This window comes from Mobula birostris, chromosome 12, assembly GCF_030028105.1.
Source record: "Mobula birostris isolate sMobBir1 chromosome 12, sMobBir1.hap1, whole genome shotgun sequence".
NCBI classification, from domain to species: Eukaryota; Metazoa; Chordata; class Chondrichthyes; order Myliobatiformes; family Myliobatidae; genus Mobula; species Mobula birostris.
In genome coordinates this window covers 28458861-28473305 of record NC_092381.1, presented here as the reverse complement: position 1 = coordinate 28473305, position 14445 = coordinate 28458861, and the positions used below count along the sequence as shown (strand labels likewise).

Sequence of the window (14445 nt, the reverse complement as noted above, 5' to 3'; positions counted from 1 at the left end):
TATTAAAAGTTCTGGATGTTTGTCATGGGAGGATGTTTCCTGTAATGAATGAGTCTAGGATGAGATGATACAGCCTCAGGTTAGAGGGACAGCCATTTAGAACAGATGAGAATCTGTAGATTTCGTTCCCACAGGCAGCTGTGGAGGCCAAGTAATTGAGTATATTTCAACTGTAGGTTGATAAGTGCTTGATTAGTTAGGGTGTCAAAAATTATGGGGAGAATGCAGGAGATTGGGGTTGAGAGGGATAATAAATCAGCTGTGATGAATGGCAGAGAGGACTTGATGGGCCGAATGACCTAACTTGCTCCTGTGTCTTCTGGTCTTATGATTGAGGTCTACATTCACATAACCTGAGTTTTAATGTTAATTGCACGTGTCAAACCCAATACAATTTCAGCAATAAGCCCAGAATTCAAATTGCTCTAACAAAATTGCTGAATTCTCTCGAATGATCATGATAATGCAGCAGGCAGTGCCACCTTGTGGTTATGCTTTTACAGTTTTCAGAAATATAATACAGTTTTCTATCATAATTCTTTCAGGCTAGAGAAGTAGGAGCTCAGAGTTTGACTTTGCTGTTCAATAAGATTATACCCAATCCTTCGTTACTTTTATTTTCCAGTATGATCCTGAAAATATTTCTCTAAGTGTCTAAAATACTATCAGTTTCAGTCTTGATTTCATTCTGTCTGGCTCCATACAGGTTTAGTACACCTGATTTGTATCTTGCTTATAAATACACGCAGACAGGCGGTATGGATTTAAAAGAATTTAATCATTAGTCTGAGATTGGCTCAGGCTATATGCGTTAACGTTAGCTATTATGAATGGCAAAGCAAGACTTAAACTGCTTCTCCAGATTATCCTTTCCTGTGGGATAACCCATCTCTTCAGGCAGCCTCTGCCATTCGACTTGCAAACATTCTGGGTTATGAATACTCAGAAATGGAACCCTGCTGTAACCTGAGGAGAATCATGAGCCATTTGCAGAGGAGAATCCCAAAGATTCAGAATACAGTGCAGCCTGGTTAATTGGGCCATCAGTTAATTCCACAGCCGTTTATTTGGGACAAGTCTAAAGTAACAAAAACTAAATCAAGAAAAAGGCTGGGATTTCCTTCATTTATTTGGGACAATATGCCATTTAATTGGGACAAGATCCTGTTGCCAAATAGTTTCTATCTAGCATCAGTCGCATGCATTTACATGGCCATTAGACACCACGCCGTGCTTAGAGTGATCAGTTTTTAAATAGAATCAGAGTGTAGTTTTGGTTCAAAAAGCAGTGATTTGGAATTGTTTTGTTCACCATGGTTTCAAGCCTTCTGGCTTGGAGATGTCAGAAACATCCGGAAGTGGAAATGAAATAGTTTCACTGCTTGAACAAGTTAGGAACTGCAAAGAATTTGAAGATGTTGACAATCATCTTGAATGTTACAATGAAAATTAAGATTCAGAGGATACAATCTGCAATTATCTAAAGCATTTTATGAAGAGATTCCATTATATATACTCGGTGTGTGCACTGACTTTGTTCATTTGCAGTCAATCAAAAGAGCATGTTGGATGAATTCTTCAGTGGATAACTATTAGGAATTAATGCACAGATTTATACTACTGTAGAGGTATTGATAATGTTCTAATTGGTTCTTTTTAAAATTAAAATACATAAAATGTTACTCAGTAAACTAGTTTTTTTATAGCTTTTAATTGTTTCCATGAAACTTCAGCTAATTGGATCAGCCACTTAAATGAGCCAAAATGCACCGGCCCTGATGTGTCCCAATTAATAGTATCCATTGAACTCATACCTTGTTCTTTATCCTGAAAGTTTTAGCCCTTGAAAAGCCAAGCATCTCCCTACTGTGTATCAATTCATAATGTTATCAAATATGACGATGGTTCTGGGTCTAAGAACTTGATCCATCACATTGAATTTCTCAATAGACTGCAGCAATTTAATCAATCTGTAAAATGCTTGTCTCCCTGTTTCATAAAGTGATTTACTTTTAATAAAAATTATTATTCTTTGTAACAAAGCTTATTAAAGAGGAATCAATACCTGAGCAAAAGGTTTTTTTTAAAAAAAATAACATTTTAAACCTAATCCTATTTCCACTAGTTTGAGTTTCCCAGTAAAATGAGTCTAATTGATAAGAACAAAAGGTTTACTGACTTGGGTTGTATCATTAGTGCATTCAAAATGCATATATATCACTGTATACAGAATAATGAGATATATTGACTGTTCGGGTGTTGACATTTCATTGTGTTGCATATAATTGTTGATACCATACACCATGTTCTGGACACACAGCTGTGCACTCAGACAGTGAGGGAATTAATCTAGAGTCATTGTTTTTAAAGTGCATGTGCTCCATTATCATTTCAGTATCCTGTCTTGTTTTAGGTGCACAGCATTCTGATGATGACCACAGTATTGTTTACCTGCATTGGTTTTATTCTTCCTTTTATTTACAGAGGAGGCTGGAACCAGGTAAGTCGGCACTTACTGTTTTGGTAGTAAGTGGAAGATAGTATTTTTCTTTACTTTTCGATGCTAAACTAGCATGATGCATGAACAGTCATAATTCAGTCAATTGTTCATTACAAGTCCATGAACATATCAATATTTTCTATGCCTTTGTACACTCACACACACATAGAAGCTCCATTTTGCATGCTCTAAAGTTATGTTTTGATGTGGTAAAGGAGATAAGTGTGGTATATATCATATCAGGAGATATCTGGGCAGATGCCAAAGAGAATTTTTTTAAGGAGAGGAGGAGACAGGGTGTCGAGATAGGAATCAGAGTTTTTTTATTCTTATTAGCTCTTTGGTTTTAAGTATATCCATCTAGTTGATTTATTTTATGGTTCGGACTTTATACAGATGTATTGTTCTGATTTGAACTTCTGGCTTGGTACTCTGTTTTCCTAATGTTGCCCTCAATCCTCCCTTGTCTAAAGCCATTGATTCCTTGCACTAGTATATCATTTGCTGTCTCTCCAAAGCAGAAGTGACCAGGAATATTTTCACCTAATTGCTTGAATGAACCCACAGAAGGCCAACATTTGTCTTGTTTTGATTAAGAATTTATGTGGTAGACCCAGCCAATGATTGTAAATAGTTGGGGTCTGGCTGCTGTGGGGAAAGGAGATCAAAGGCTGGGTTGGGGTTAGAGGACATGCTAAGGGCTTGGTGCCTAGAGTCAGGAATGGATTGTGGACCAAGGCCTAAACATTTGGGATCACAGCTCTGGAAATTGCAAAAAGGTATTGTCCTTTGCAGACAGGCTTCTTACCTTATTGTGCAAGCAATCTTGGACATCTTTTCCTAAGAACCAATATAGTTTGGCTGACTCAGGGCAAGCCAATATTACCATGGACAAAATAACAGTGATATTATGCCCATTTTATGTGTGTAGAAAATCTCTAAAGCATGCTTCGGATATTAGTAGCGGACATCTCCACTTTAGTCTTGCCCAATATCGTCCATGGAATATAGAGAATTCTGTGACCTCACTAAGCAAATACCATTGCAGTGTTCAGTGAAGTCACATAAGTTTCATTAAGAGAATTTATGGGAATCTTTACGAAAGGAGCAATTGAAGCAATCTGTAAAATGCTAGTCTCACTGAATTTCACGTGGTGATTGTGTTTCACTTTCAATAAAGTAAAGCACCTTAAGGGTAGTAATCTCTAGATTATTCCCAGTGCCATCTACTTGTAAAGGTAGAAGTAAAAAAAGACAGCTCAGATGAATGTGTGGCTGAGGAACTGGTGAAGGGGGCAGGGATCTAAGAGCTTGGATCTTGTGTCAAGGATTCAGGGCCTGCATGATCTTGTGAGAGTGAAAGACAAGGCTGATTGACAAGGGATGTTGAGACTCTGGTTAAGAAAAAGAAGCATGCACTGCACATAAGCAATTGAGAACTAGTGAATTTCTTGCTGATGACAAGAAGAGTAGGAGTGCACTTATAAGGGAGGTTAAGAAGGCAAAAAGAGAATACGAGAAAGACCTGGCAGGCAAGTTGATGCAAAATCCCGGGATATTCTACAGGTAATTAAGAAGTAAAAAGGGTGGCTAGGGAGAGGATAAGTTCCCTTAAATATCAAATGGTCCAAAAGGAAATGGGTGAGGCTTTCAATAAATATTTCTCTTCAGTTTATGCTGTGGAGAAAATTATGGGAGGTAAGGAAATGGAGCAAATGAGTGGTTTTGGCTTAAGGCACATACAAATTATCAGGGAGGAGGTATTAGAAGCCCTAAAGTACATAAAGGTATCTAAATCTCCAGGGCCTGAACCAGTGCATTCTCAAACCTGATTGGAAGTTAGAGATAAATTGTTAAAAGGGCTGGCATGATATTGTTGAGGTTACAGCACCAATGATCTGAGTTCAACTCGGCCAACCAAGGGCAACTAGGCCTTAGATGAGAGAACTAGCAACTCCAAATTCAGAGTTCCCTGATATCCACTATTACAGTGCCTGTGTCCTGGGTTCATTTCCCACTGCTACTTGTAAGTAGTTTGTATGTTCTCCCCATGACCACATAGGTTTCTTCCAGGTGCTCCAGTTTCTTCCCCAATTCCAATGACATAGGAGTTAGTAGCTTAACTGGTCACACGGGTGTAATTGAGCAGCGCAGGCTTGTTGGGCCAGAAGGACCTGTTACTGTGCTGTATCTACAAATAATAAATAAATAAATATAAATTTGTGGAAGCCTGTGCAGAGATTTCTGTTCTTTCTCTGGTCAGAGGTGAAATTTTGCAGGACTGGAGACTAGATAATATGGCACGATTGTTCAAGAGGGTAGCAAAAACTACAGATCAGTGAATCTGACACTGGCAGTTGGTAAACATCTGCAGGAAATTCTCAGGGACAGGATCTCCAGCATTTGGAGAGATAGGGTTTGATTTAGGACAATCAGCATGGCTTTGTGCATGGGAAGTTGTGCCTAATAGATCTCTCAGAGTGCTTCAAGCAGGTAACTAAGAAGGTAGGTGAGGGTAGGGTCATGGATGTTGTCTGCATGGACTGTAGCAAGGCTGTCAATGAGATCCCTTAATGCAGGCTAGTCTGGAAGCTGAGATCACATGGGATTTGGGGGTGGAATCACAGATTGGATTCATAATTGACTCAGTGGTAGGAAACAAAAGGTGATGGTCAAGGATTTTTTCACCTACTGGAGGCTGGTGTCTAGAGGTGTGCCACATGAGTCGGTACTGGGAATTTATTGTTTTTAATTTATATAAATGATTTGGACATGAATGTACAAATCATGGTTAGTAAGTTTGCAGATGATATTAAGTTAGGTGGTGTTTTAGATGGTGTTGAAGGTTAAGAAAAATTACAGGGGTATTGTATCAGCTTGGTGTTTGGCTTTCAATCCTTGTAAATGTGAAGTATTGCATATGGAGAGAAAATCATGATAGGACCCTGGGAACATTAGGGACAGAGGAACCAAGGAGTACAAGTGCATATTTTGCTGAGAGTAGTGTCACAGGTAGATAGGGTGGTGAAGAAAGCATTTGGAATACAGACTTTCATCAGTCTGGGCATTGATTTGGGAAGTTATGTTGCACTTATATACACTAGGAGATTGGTGAGGCTGCATGTGGAGTATTAAGTACAGTTTTGTCACCTTGTTATGGGAATGATGTTATTAAATTAGAGAGAATTCAGAAAATATTTCTTAGAATGTTACCTCAACCTGTGTGCCTGAGTAACAAAAAGATGCTTCATGGTCAAGGACTTTATTCCCTAGAATACAGGAGATAAGGAGTGATGTGATAGAGGTATATACAATCATGACAGGTATAGAAAGGCTGATTAAGACGGATTGGCATAATCAGTCTTTTTCCCAGGGAGGGAGTGCATAAAGCAAGATGACATGCAGTAGGTTTAAGATCAGAGGCAAGAGATTTAAGAGACATCAGGGACGCCCTTTAGCGGAATGGTACTTCATGCAAAGAATGGTCAGTATCAGGAATTAGCTGCCGGAAATAGTGATTGAGGTAGATTCATTATCAATATTTAAAAGACATCTAGAAAGTACACGGGTAAGAGAGGTTTAGGAAGCTGCAGGTAGATGGAATTAGCTCGTTGGGTAACACTCCATACTCTAGAGGCTGATTCAGTTGTTGTAACTAAGCTTTATATTATTAGGAAGAATCAATACTGTAGCAAAAATTTTATTTTAGCTATGATATTTTATATTTAGTTCAGTAACAATTGACTTTTGAAATATTGCTGATACAATTCCCATTCCTCAGTGATGACATGACTGATCCACCATCAAACTGCTGTTGCCCTGGAACCAAACCCAAATTGTGTTAAAGAGAAAACGGGACAAGAAGTAGGAGTTTCAGGGCAAAGGTTTGCAAAAAGATAATTCTTAGCTGTAATGTGTCAAGTTTCTAAGGTGAACATTTCTCCAAACCAAAGACCATATTGCCCTGGCAAAGAGGAATGACAAACTCAAATAGTAATAAACAGCTGAAAACAATTAGTAGCTCATGTGACACCCATGTGGTAATCATAGCTAACATTTGCCTGGTAGAATATAATGAAGGCAAGGCAACTGGGTGCTAGTGCTCAGTCTATGATCACATTCATTCAAAATTTAAGATGTGGGAGGAGTGAAATTTCAATGGTCTATTTCCCTCCACAGATGCTGCCTGACTCACTGAGTTCCCCCAACATCTGGTTTTTGCTTGACTTTCAGCATCTGCAGTCTCTTGTTACTCCATCAAATTCATTCAGTTTACTTGCCTTCTCTAACCTCTTCTGTTCATCCTTTCGCACTGTCATTTTGGTACTAAATAGCACAGTCCAGGACCATTACTTAATGTGAACAATTTAACTTTGTATGATCCGATATAAATACTTTGAGTTAGAAAACTCATTTTAAAAAACTGTGTATACGTCTCTGCCCGCCCACCAAGGATGTTCTCTTTTCTTCGCTCTCCCATTGGGCAGAAGATACAAAAGCTTAAAAGCACATACCCCAAGGCTCCAGGACAGCTTCTATTCCACTGTTACAAGACTCTTCAATGGACCTCTTGTATAAGACCATAAGACCATAAGAAATAGGAGCAGAATTTGGCCATTGGGCCCATCAAGTCTGTTCTGCAATTTCATCGTGTCTGATCCAATTTCCCTCTCATCCCCGATCTCCTGCCTTCTCCTGTATCCATTCATGCCCTGACCATTCAAGAATCTATCAACCTCTGACTTAAATATAAATAAAGACTTGGCCCCCACAGCTGCCTGTGGCAAAGAATTCCACAGTCACCACTCTCTGTCTAAACAAATTCCTCATCATCCCTGTTCTAAAAGGATGCCCCTCTATTCTGAGGCTGTATCCTCTGGTCTTAGATTCTCCCACCATAGGAAACATCCTCTCCACATCCACTCTATCAAGGCCTTTCACCATTCAATAAGTTTCAATGAGGTCATCCCTCATTCTTCTGAATTCTTGTGAATACAGGCCCAGAGCCATCAAATGCTCTTCATATGACAAGCCTTCAATCCTGGAATCATTCTTGTGAATCTCCTTTGAACCCTCTCCAGTTTCAGCACATTCTTTCTAGGATAAGGAGCCCAAAACTGCTCACAATACTTCAAGTGAGGCCTCACCAGTGCTTTATAAAGTCTCAACATTACATCCTTGCTTTTATATTCTAATCCCCTTGAAATGAATGCTAATGTTGTACTGTCTTCCTCACCAAAGGCTCAACCTGCAAATTAACCTGCACAAGGACCCATAAGTCCCTTTGCATCTCAGCATTTTATATTTTCGCTCCATTTGGAAAATAGTCAACAGTTTCATTTTTTCTGCCTAGGTGCATGACCATACACTTCCTGACGCTATTCCATCTGCTGTTTCTTTCCCCCTCTGCTAATCTGTCTAAGTCTTCCTGTAGGCTTTCTACTTCCTCAAAGCTACCTGCTCTTCTACCTATCTTCATATCATCTGCAAATTTAGCAATAATGCCATCAATACCATCATCCAAATCATTGACATAATGTAAAAAGAACTGGTCCCAAACCAGACATCTGTGGAAAACCACTAGTCACCGGCAGCTCGACAGAAAAGGCTCCCTTTATTCCCACTCTGTCTCCTGCCAGCCAGCCAGCCAGCCACTGCTTTATCCATGCTAGAATCTTTCTTGTAATACCATGGGCTTGTAGCTTGTTGAACAGCCTCATGTGTGGCACCTTGTCAAAGGCCTTCTGAAAATCCAGGTACACAATATCAACTGATTCTCCTTTGTCTATTCTGCTTGATATTTCTTAAAAGAATTTCAACAGATTGGCCAGGCAAGATTTTCCCCAGAGGAAACTATGCTGACTACGGCCTATTTTATCAATGACTCCAAGTACCCTGAGACCTCATACTTAATAACTGTCTCCAATATCTTCCCAACCACTGAGGTCAGACTAACTGGTGTATAACTTCCTTTCTTCTGCCCGTCTCCCTTCTTGAAGTGGAGTTACATTTGCAATTTTCCAGTCTTCCAGAACCATTCCAGAAGCTAGTGATTTGTGTAAGATCATTACTAATGCCTCCACAATCTCTTCAGCCACCTTTCAGAACTCTGGAGTGTCCACCATCTGGTCCAGGCGACTTATTTACCTTCAGACCTTTTAGATTCCTAAGAACCTTTTCTATAGTTATGGTAACTTGATACACTTCATACCCCCTGACACCTGGAACTTCCATCGTACTGCTAGTGTCTTTCACAGTGAAGACTGATGCAAAATGTTTATTCAGCTTGTCTGCCATTTCCTTGCCTACCATTCCTAGCTCTCCAGCATTGGTTCCAGTGGTCTGTTATCCACTCTCGCCTCTCTTTAACACTTCATGCATCTTAAGAAACTTTTGGTATCCTTTTTAATATTATTGGCTAGCTTACTTTGCTATTCCATCTTTACCTTCTTGATGACATTTTTAGTTGCCTTTTGTTGGTTTTTAGAAGCTTCCCACTAATTTTTGCTCTAGTACATGCCCTCTGTTTGGCATTTATGTTGGCATTGACTTCTCTTGTTAGCCATGGTTTTGTCATCTTTCCTTTAGAATACTTCTTCCTCTTTGAGATGTATATATCCTGTGCCATCCAGATATGGACTCAACCTCACAACCTACCATATTATGATCTTGCCAATTTATTGTTTATCTGAACTGCACTTCTCTTTAGCTATTACACTTTATTCTGCATTTTTATTGATTTACCTTGTGGCCCACTGTAATAATTTGATTTGTATGAATATTGTGCAAGCTTTGAACTGTACCTAGGTACATGTGACAGTAATAAACCAACCGTCACCACCATTGTGTGTCATATTGGATGACGTGGGTGATCATGGGCTCCATGACCATGATTGTTCTTGGCAGGTTTTTCAACAGAAATAGTTTGCCCTTATTCTGGGCAGTGTCTTTACAAAGCTAGTGCCCTTAACTATTACTAATGCTGTTCGTAGATTCTCTGCCTGATGTCAGTGGTCATATAATCAGGATTTGTGATATGTACCAGCTGTTCATATGACCATCCACCACCTCCTTCCATAGCTTAACATGACCCTGATCACAAGGCTAAGCAAGTACTGCGTCTTGCCCAAAAGTGACCTGCAGGCTAGTGGAGGGAGGGAGCGCCTTATACTTCTTTTGATAGAGACATATCTCCCACCCAGCCACCATAAAGCAGTACCAATATCAATACAAAAATGTATTGTGGAAAAACAACTTACGTTACAGAAGAAAACTGTTCTGCAGGCATTACTTATTTCAATAATAGTAAGGTATAGGAATGTCTAAATGTACAATCAATGAATGGATGCAAGTCATTTTACATTTACTAATTTAAATTCTCTTAAGTAGTTTCAATATCCATAAGCTTCAGTTCTTGAGAGAGCTCTGTATAACTTGGTATGTTTATGATTTGTAATGTGGGTACATGAACTTCTGTCTCCCTGTAGAATGCTGGTGCTCATCCATACTTTGGCTGTATAATACTTACACTGGTGATTCTACAGGCACTTGTGGCCATACTCAGACCCAATCTGTATGCTCCCAGGTAGGTCTATCAGTAATTGTAATACTTCCCTGTAACCTCTTCTGACACAACCTTTGATAATAAGAAAGGAAATCAATGTAATGTTAAAATACCTTAAACTAAGATCAATGGGGAATATAGTATGTTTTAAAATAGCAAGCCATATCACTATAACTTCTACAACTTGTTTATTTTAATATTCATCATCTATAGGCGATATCTCTTTAACTGGTTTCATTGGACTACAGGCACCTTTGCTCGTATAATTGCGGGTAAGTTTAAAGAAAAATGTTTTCAATTAGTAAAGACTTTCTAATAAATCTTGATAAATGTAAGGTTTGTTGGCTGGTAAGAAATGGGCTTAAATGCAGACCAGTTACAGCAGGACTAAGGATTTATTAAATTAATGGACATGCCTCATGGTGGAATTCTGAAAACTGGTTCTCAGCTGATTTTCATTAAACAGTATGGAAACTTCCAATGAGAATTACAGGATACAGGACCTTATGTTAACTTGCGACTCCTTCAATCTGCAATGAATGATCAACTTAAGAATTAATTTCCTGTGCATCTTGACTAGTAAGTAATGCAAGTGTTCTTCAAAGGGATAGAAAAAAGAACATATTGAATACACAAGGAGGTGTGTGGGGGGGAATATATGCTTTTAAAATGGTAACAATGTGCAAGTGAAAATCTCTACAAAATTTAATAAAATAGAAGACCATGCCTTCACGAAGTATTATCTGTTATTTGTACACTATATAATTCTAATGAGGTTCCTTAAGGCTGTTATAGCTGGGGGTGGTAATGGGGACAATTTCCCACTGATCTAAGATGCTCCCAACAGAGTGTGCCTCAAATAGCCTCTGCCAACTAAGTCCAACTCTGACCTTCACATGTGGCTTAGCCACTAAACCTGGCGGAACCATTTCTACCAACAGAAGAAGGGGCAAAGGTGAATTACTGGCGACTTTAAATCCATTGCTTTGGGCAGATGGGGCTTGTCAGCTATGGAGAAGAAAAACTCTGATCTGAAGCCTCTGCTGCCTTGCAACTACACCCACTCATGGGGAAGGCTTTGGGAGTAAACCCGAGGGAAAAATCCAGAGCTGGAGTACATTGAATTCAATACTGACTGGCAACTCCTGTAACACTGCTGGTACCAAACTGTATCAGTCTCTGCCATTCCTTTGGGTTCACCAGATGCGAGGAGAGGGGGAGCTTGCTACATGGGCAGCAGCTTGTTCTCCATATTGTACTGCCCTGGCTTGTGTATCTAAACAGCTAGGACACAACATCCACGGTCGACCCTGACTGACGGAGAGCCATACCATACCAATTCCAATGAACATGATGGTTTTTTGCCTTCATGGGAGACGATATCTTTTAATTTCAGATATTCTTCCATAGTGGCCATAGCTTGGATTATCCTTTCACAGTGGACATCTGCCCAACTTGTATTATTTCACCAGAGTTATTGTGGAAAGTAATATCAGTTTTTACTTTTATTACATTATTGGGTATTCATTAGGAATTGCTGACTAGAATGAATTGCTGACATTTAATTTAATCTTCACACAGTTGGATCGATCTTTCTTGGAATGGATCTACCAGCCCTGGATCTCCATAACCCTTGGGATACATTAGTAATGGTTGGATTCATAATTTGGCATGTGGCAACAGAACTAATTCTAGAAGCACATAATTACATAATTACTAGTAAAGGTCAGGGTTTGTTTATATCACTTGTAGTTAATTTTAAATGTTTCTTACATTACTGTGAGAATTTGTAAGACCACTGGGATTCCAAACCACCTCAACAATTTAGAAGTAATGAAACTGCTAGACATTTGATTTAATGCTACCGTCAGGGGAAATATTTCTCAGTAATCTCTTCATAGTGCTTCATATGCTGATGAATAATGGTTGTATCATCAGCAGTTTACACCTAAGCACTGAAACTCCTGCTCTCAATCTCTGATTTCTTTTAAGCTGCTCCTTAAAACCTCTCTTTGCCCATGCTGTGATTGTTGACTTCAATATCACATGTTACTCAGCAAAAGATTTACATTTTCCAGCACTCTTATAGTTTGATTTACAATGTGTAAATGGAAGTTTCACTGTTACCTTAGATCTTGCTGAAGATGAATTTTGATTTCATCTTTTCGTAGCACGGAAACGAGAAGAGGATAAAATGGAGATAATGGATTCGAGTGAATTGATTGATCCACAGGTAACACAATGTTGGCTTTTGATTTTTATTATGGCTGGAAGCATCAGAATTACATAACTCTTTCAGTGACTTTCATTTAAATAACAATGCAGAAATATTGTAACATAGCAGGAAAGTAATTTCAATTTGAATTCATATTTAATCCTACAATTACAGGGTCATAGGCTTAAAATGATGATATTAACAATCTACATCTGTGGAAACCTAACATTTCTGATAACATTACTTGTTGGAATTAGCCTTATTTGACGGTCAGTCCGCTGCCTCCTGCATTTTTGCCTCTATTGAACCGGTCTTTACTGATGCCATCTGATCTTTTTCTGATGAGACAGCTGCATTCCTGCTTGTCATGCACCGAACTGAAGATCCATCAGCAGGGAACTGAAATGCTGCACCAAGAGACTTACTATTTTACTTTCTATTTAGGAAATAGCACGAGTGTGAATTATTTAAAGATTAACAGTGTTAATAATAAGCAATAAGGCAGAATTCAGTGAAACTGACTTTGAATGAAGTGTGAATAGCAAGCAGTTACAACGTTTGTAGTTATGGATTACTTTAGTGGTTTTGGATTTTTTAATAGATACAGATGTTCACTTGGTCTACAAAATACTAATAGATGTAATGTGGATCAAAAGTAATGTTATTAAAAAGTAACCTCAAATTAATAATGATTCAATGTGTTTTTTAAAATTGTTTTGTAAGTGAACTTGTCCTATTAAATTAGCAATTTAATGGACTTTAAAAAAAGTTTCTTTTCCAACTCAGCATAATTTGAACTAGTATATAATGAGTTTGAACAATTGTATCGATAATTTTTACATCTATTGCTGTGTGTATTGCATTCATGATGCCACCTTGATTTTTAATTCTTAGTCCAAGGAGTTGAATTTTAATATTTGTGAATTATGGAAACTGTGTTTTCTAGTTTGATCGATGTGATTGTATTTTAACTTTATAGTGTTAGTTGAAGATATACACAATTCAGAGAAAAAAATTCTCTTAGACCATCATCATTACTGTATGCATCTTTTAAACCGAATTCTCAGAATATTATGCTGCAGCGCAAGTCTTTCCAACATTGTAGTGAATTTGTAGACACATAAACACTACATATCAATGAATTTTTGGTAGCAAGACTGCAAAACAGGATAAAGGCTGCCAGATACAATCATTAATGTAGAAATATTAAATAGTAATGTTTCATATCATTAGGAATTGCACTCTACAGAAGTACATAAAAAGAACCCATGCACAGATTACATTTAATAATAAAATAATACCTTAAGTACAAAACAGGTCAATCAGCCATGAAACTGAACATATTACCTAATTGTTCTCTTTCAGATGTTGATCAATGCTTTTACTTTTGTTATCCATACATTCATAATTTTTATCAGCATCTTGTTCCAAATGTGTTTCTTATTCAAAAGGGTAATATATATATACAAAATTTGGGTGAAGTATGGTCAAAGTGTTCTGTTCTGATCACATATTATGCTCCATTGAATAATATTTCTTAAGAGAATTCAAAGCCAAACCACCATTTAAAACTATGTTAGACCCCAATGCATCTCAGATGACATTATTTCATTGCAAAATATTTTAGGTAACCTAAAACTGTATCATTGCCTTAAGATTGCCAATGATCTTTCAGTTAAAATATGAGACCTCAAATAATAGTTTTGCACCTCCACCATCCACCCCCATGCTCCCCATCTTGTCCAGCCGAACCCAACTGCCAGTCTCATGCAGCTATTGTTTTCTGACATGCTTATGAAGCGATTGACACAAGGGCGACTGCTTATCCTAGAAATCTGGAGCAACACACACAAAATACTAGAGAAACTCAGATGTGCAATTGTGTGCAAAGGAAATTGAGACCCTTTCAGAGGTCTCAGCCCAAAATGTGAACTGGTCAATTCGCTCTACAGATGCACCCTGACCTGCTGAGTTCCTGCATCATTTTGTGCATTTTGCTTATGAAGTTCTTTTTGATTTTGTAGTTGCTGGCACACCTAGCAATCTCTAGGTTCAGTGCCAGGGCATTCTTGTGATGAGTTCTTATTGATCTTGTGCCCTGCAGACAAATGATATATTGTTAGTGCATCTACAGAGGCTCATCCTGCACCAATTGCTTTAATGGAG

The 14445-nt window shown here is 38.3% G+C and overlaps 1 protein-coding gene across 1 annotated transcript in view; it reads left to right on the top strand.

Annotated features, from left to right (window-relative positions):
- Positions 1-12776, top strand: part of frrs1b (ferric-chelate reductase 1b) — a 72841-nt gene extending 60065 nt beyond the window's left edge. Inside the window, exons 11-16 of the mRNA XM_072274609.1 lie at positions 2414-2500; positions 9988-10085; positions 10278-10336; positions 11646-11789; positions 12236-12297; positions 12454-12776. Of these exons, the coding sequence (XP_072130710.1) occupies positions 2414-2500; positions 9988-10085; positions 10278-10336; positions 11646-11789; positions 12236-12297; positions 12454-12546 (543 nt within the window). The 3' untranslated portion in view covers positions 12547-12776. The remainder of the gene's footprint in view (positions 1-2413; positions 2501-9987; positions 10086-10277; positions 10337-11645; positions 11790-12235; positions 12298-12453) is intronic.
- Positions 12777-14445: the final 1669 nt, after the last annotated feature.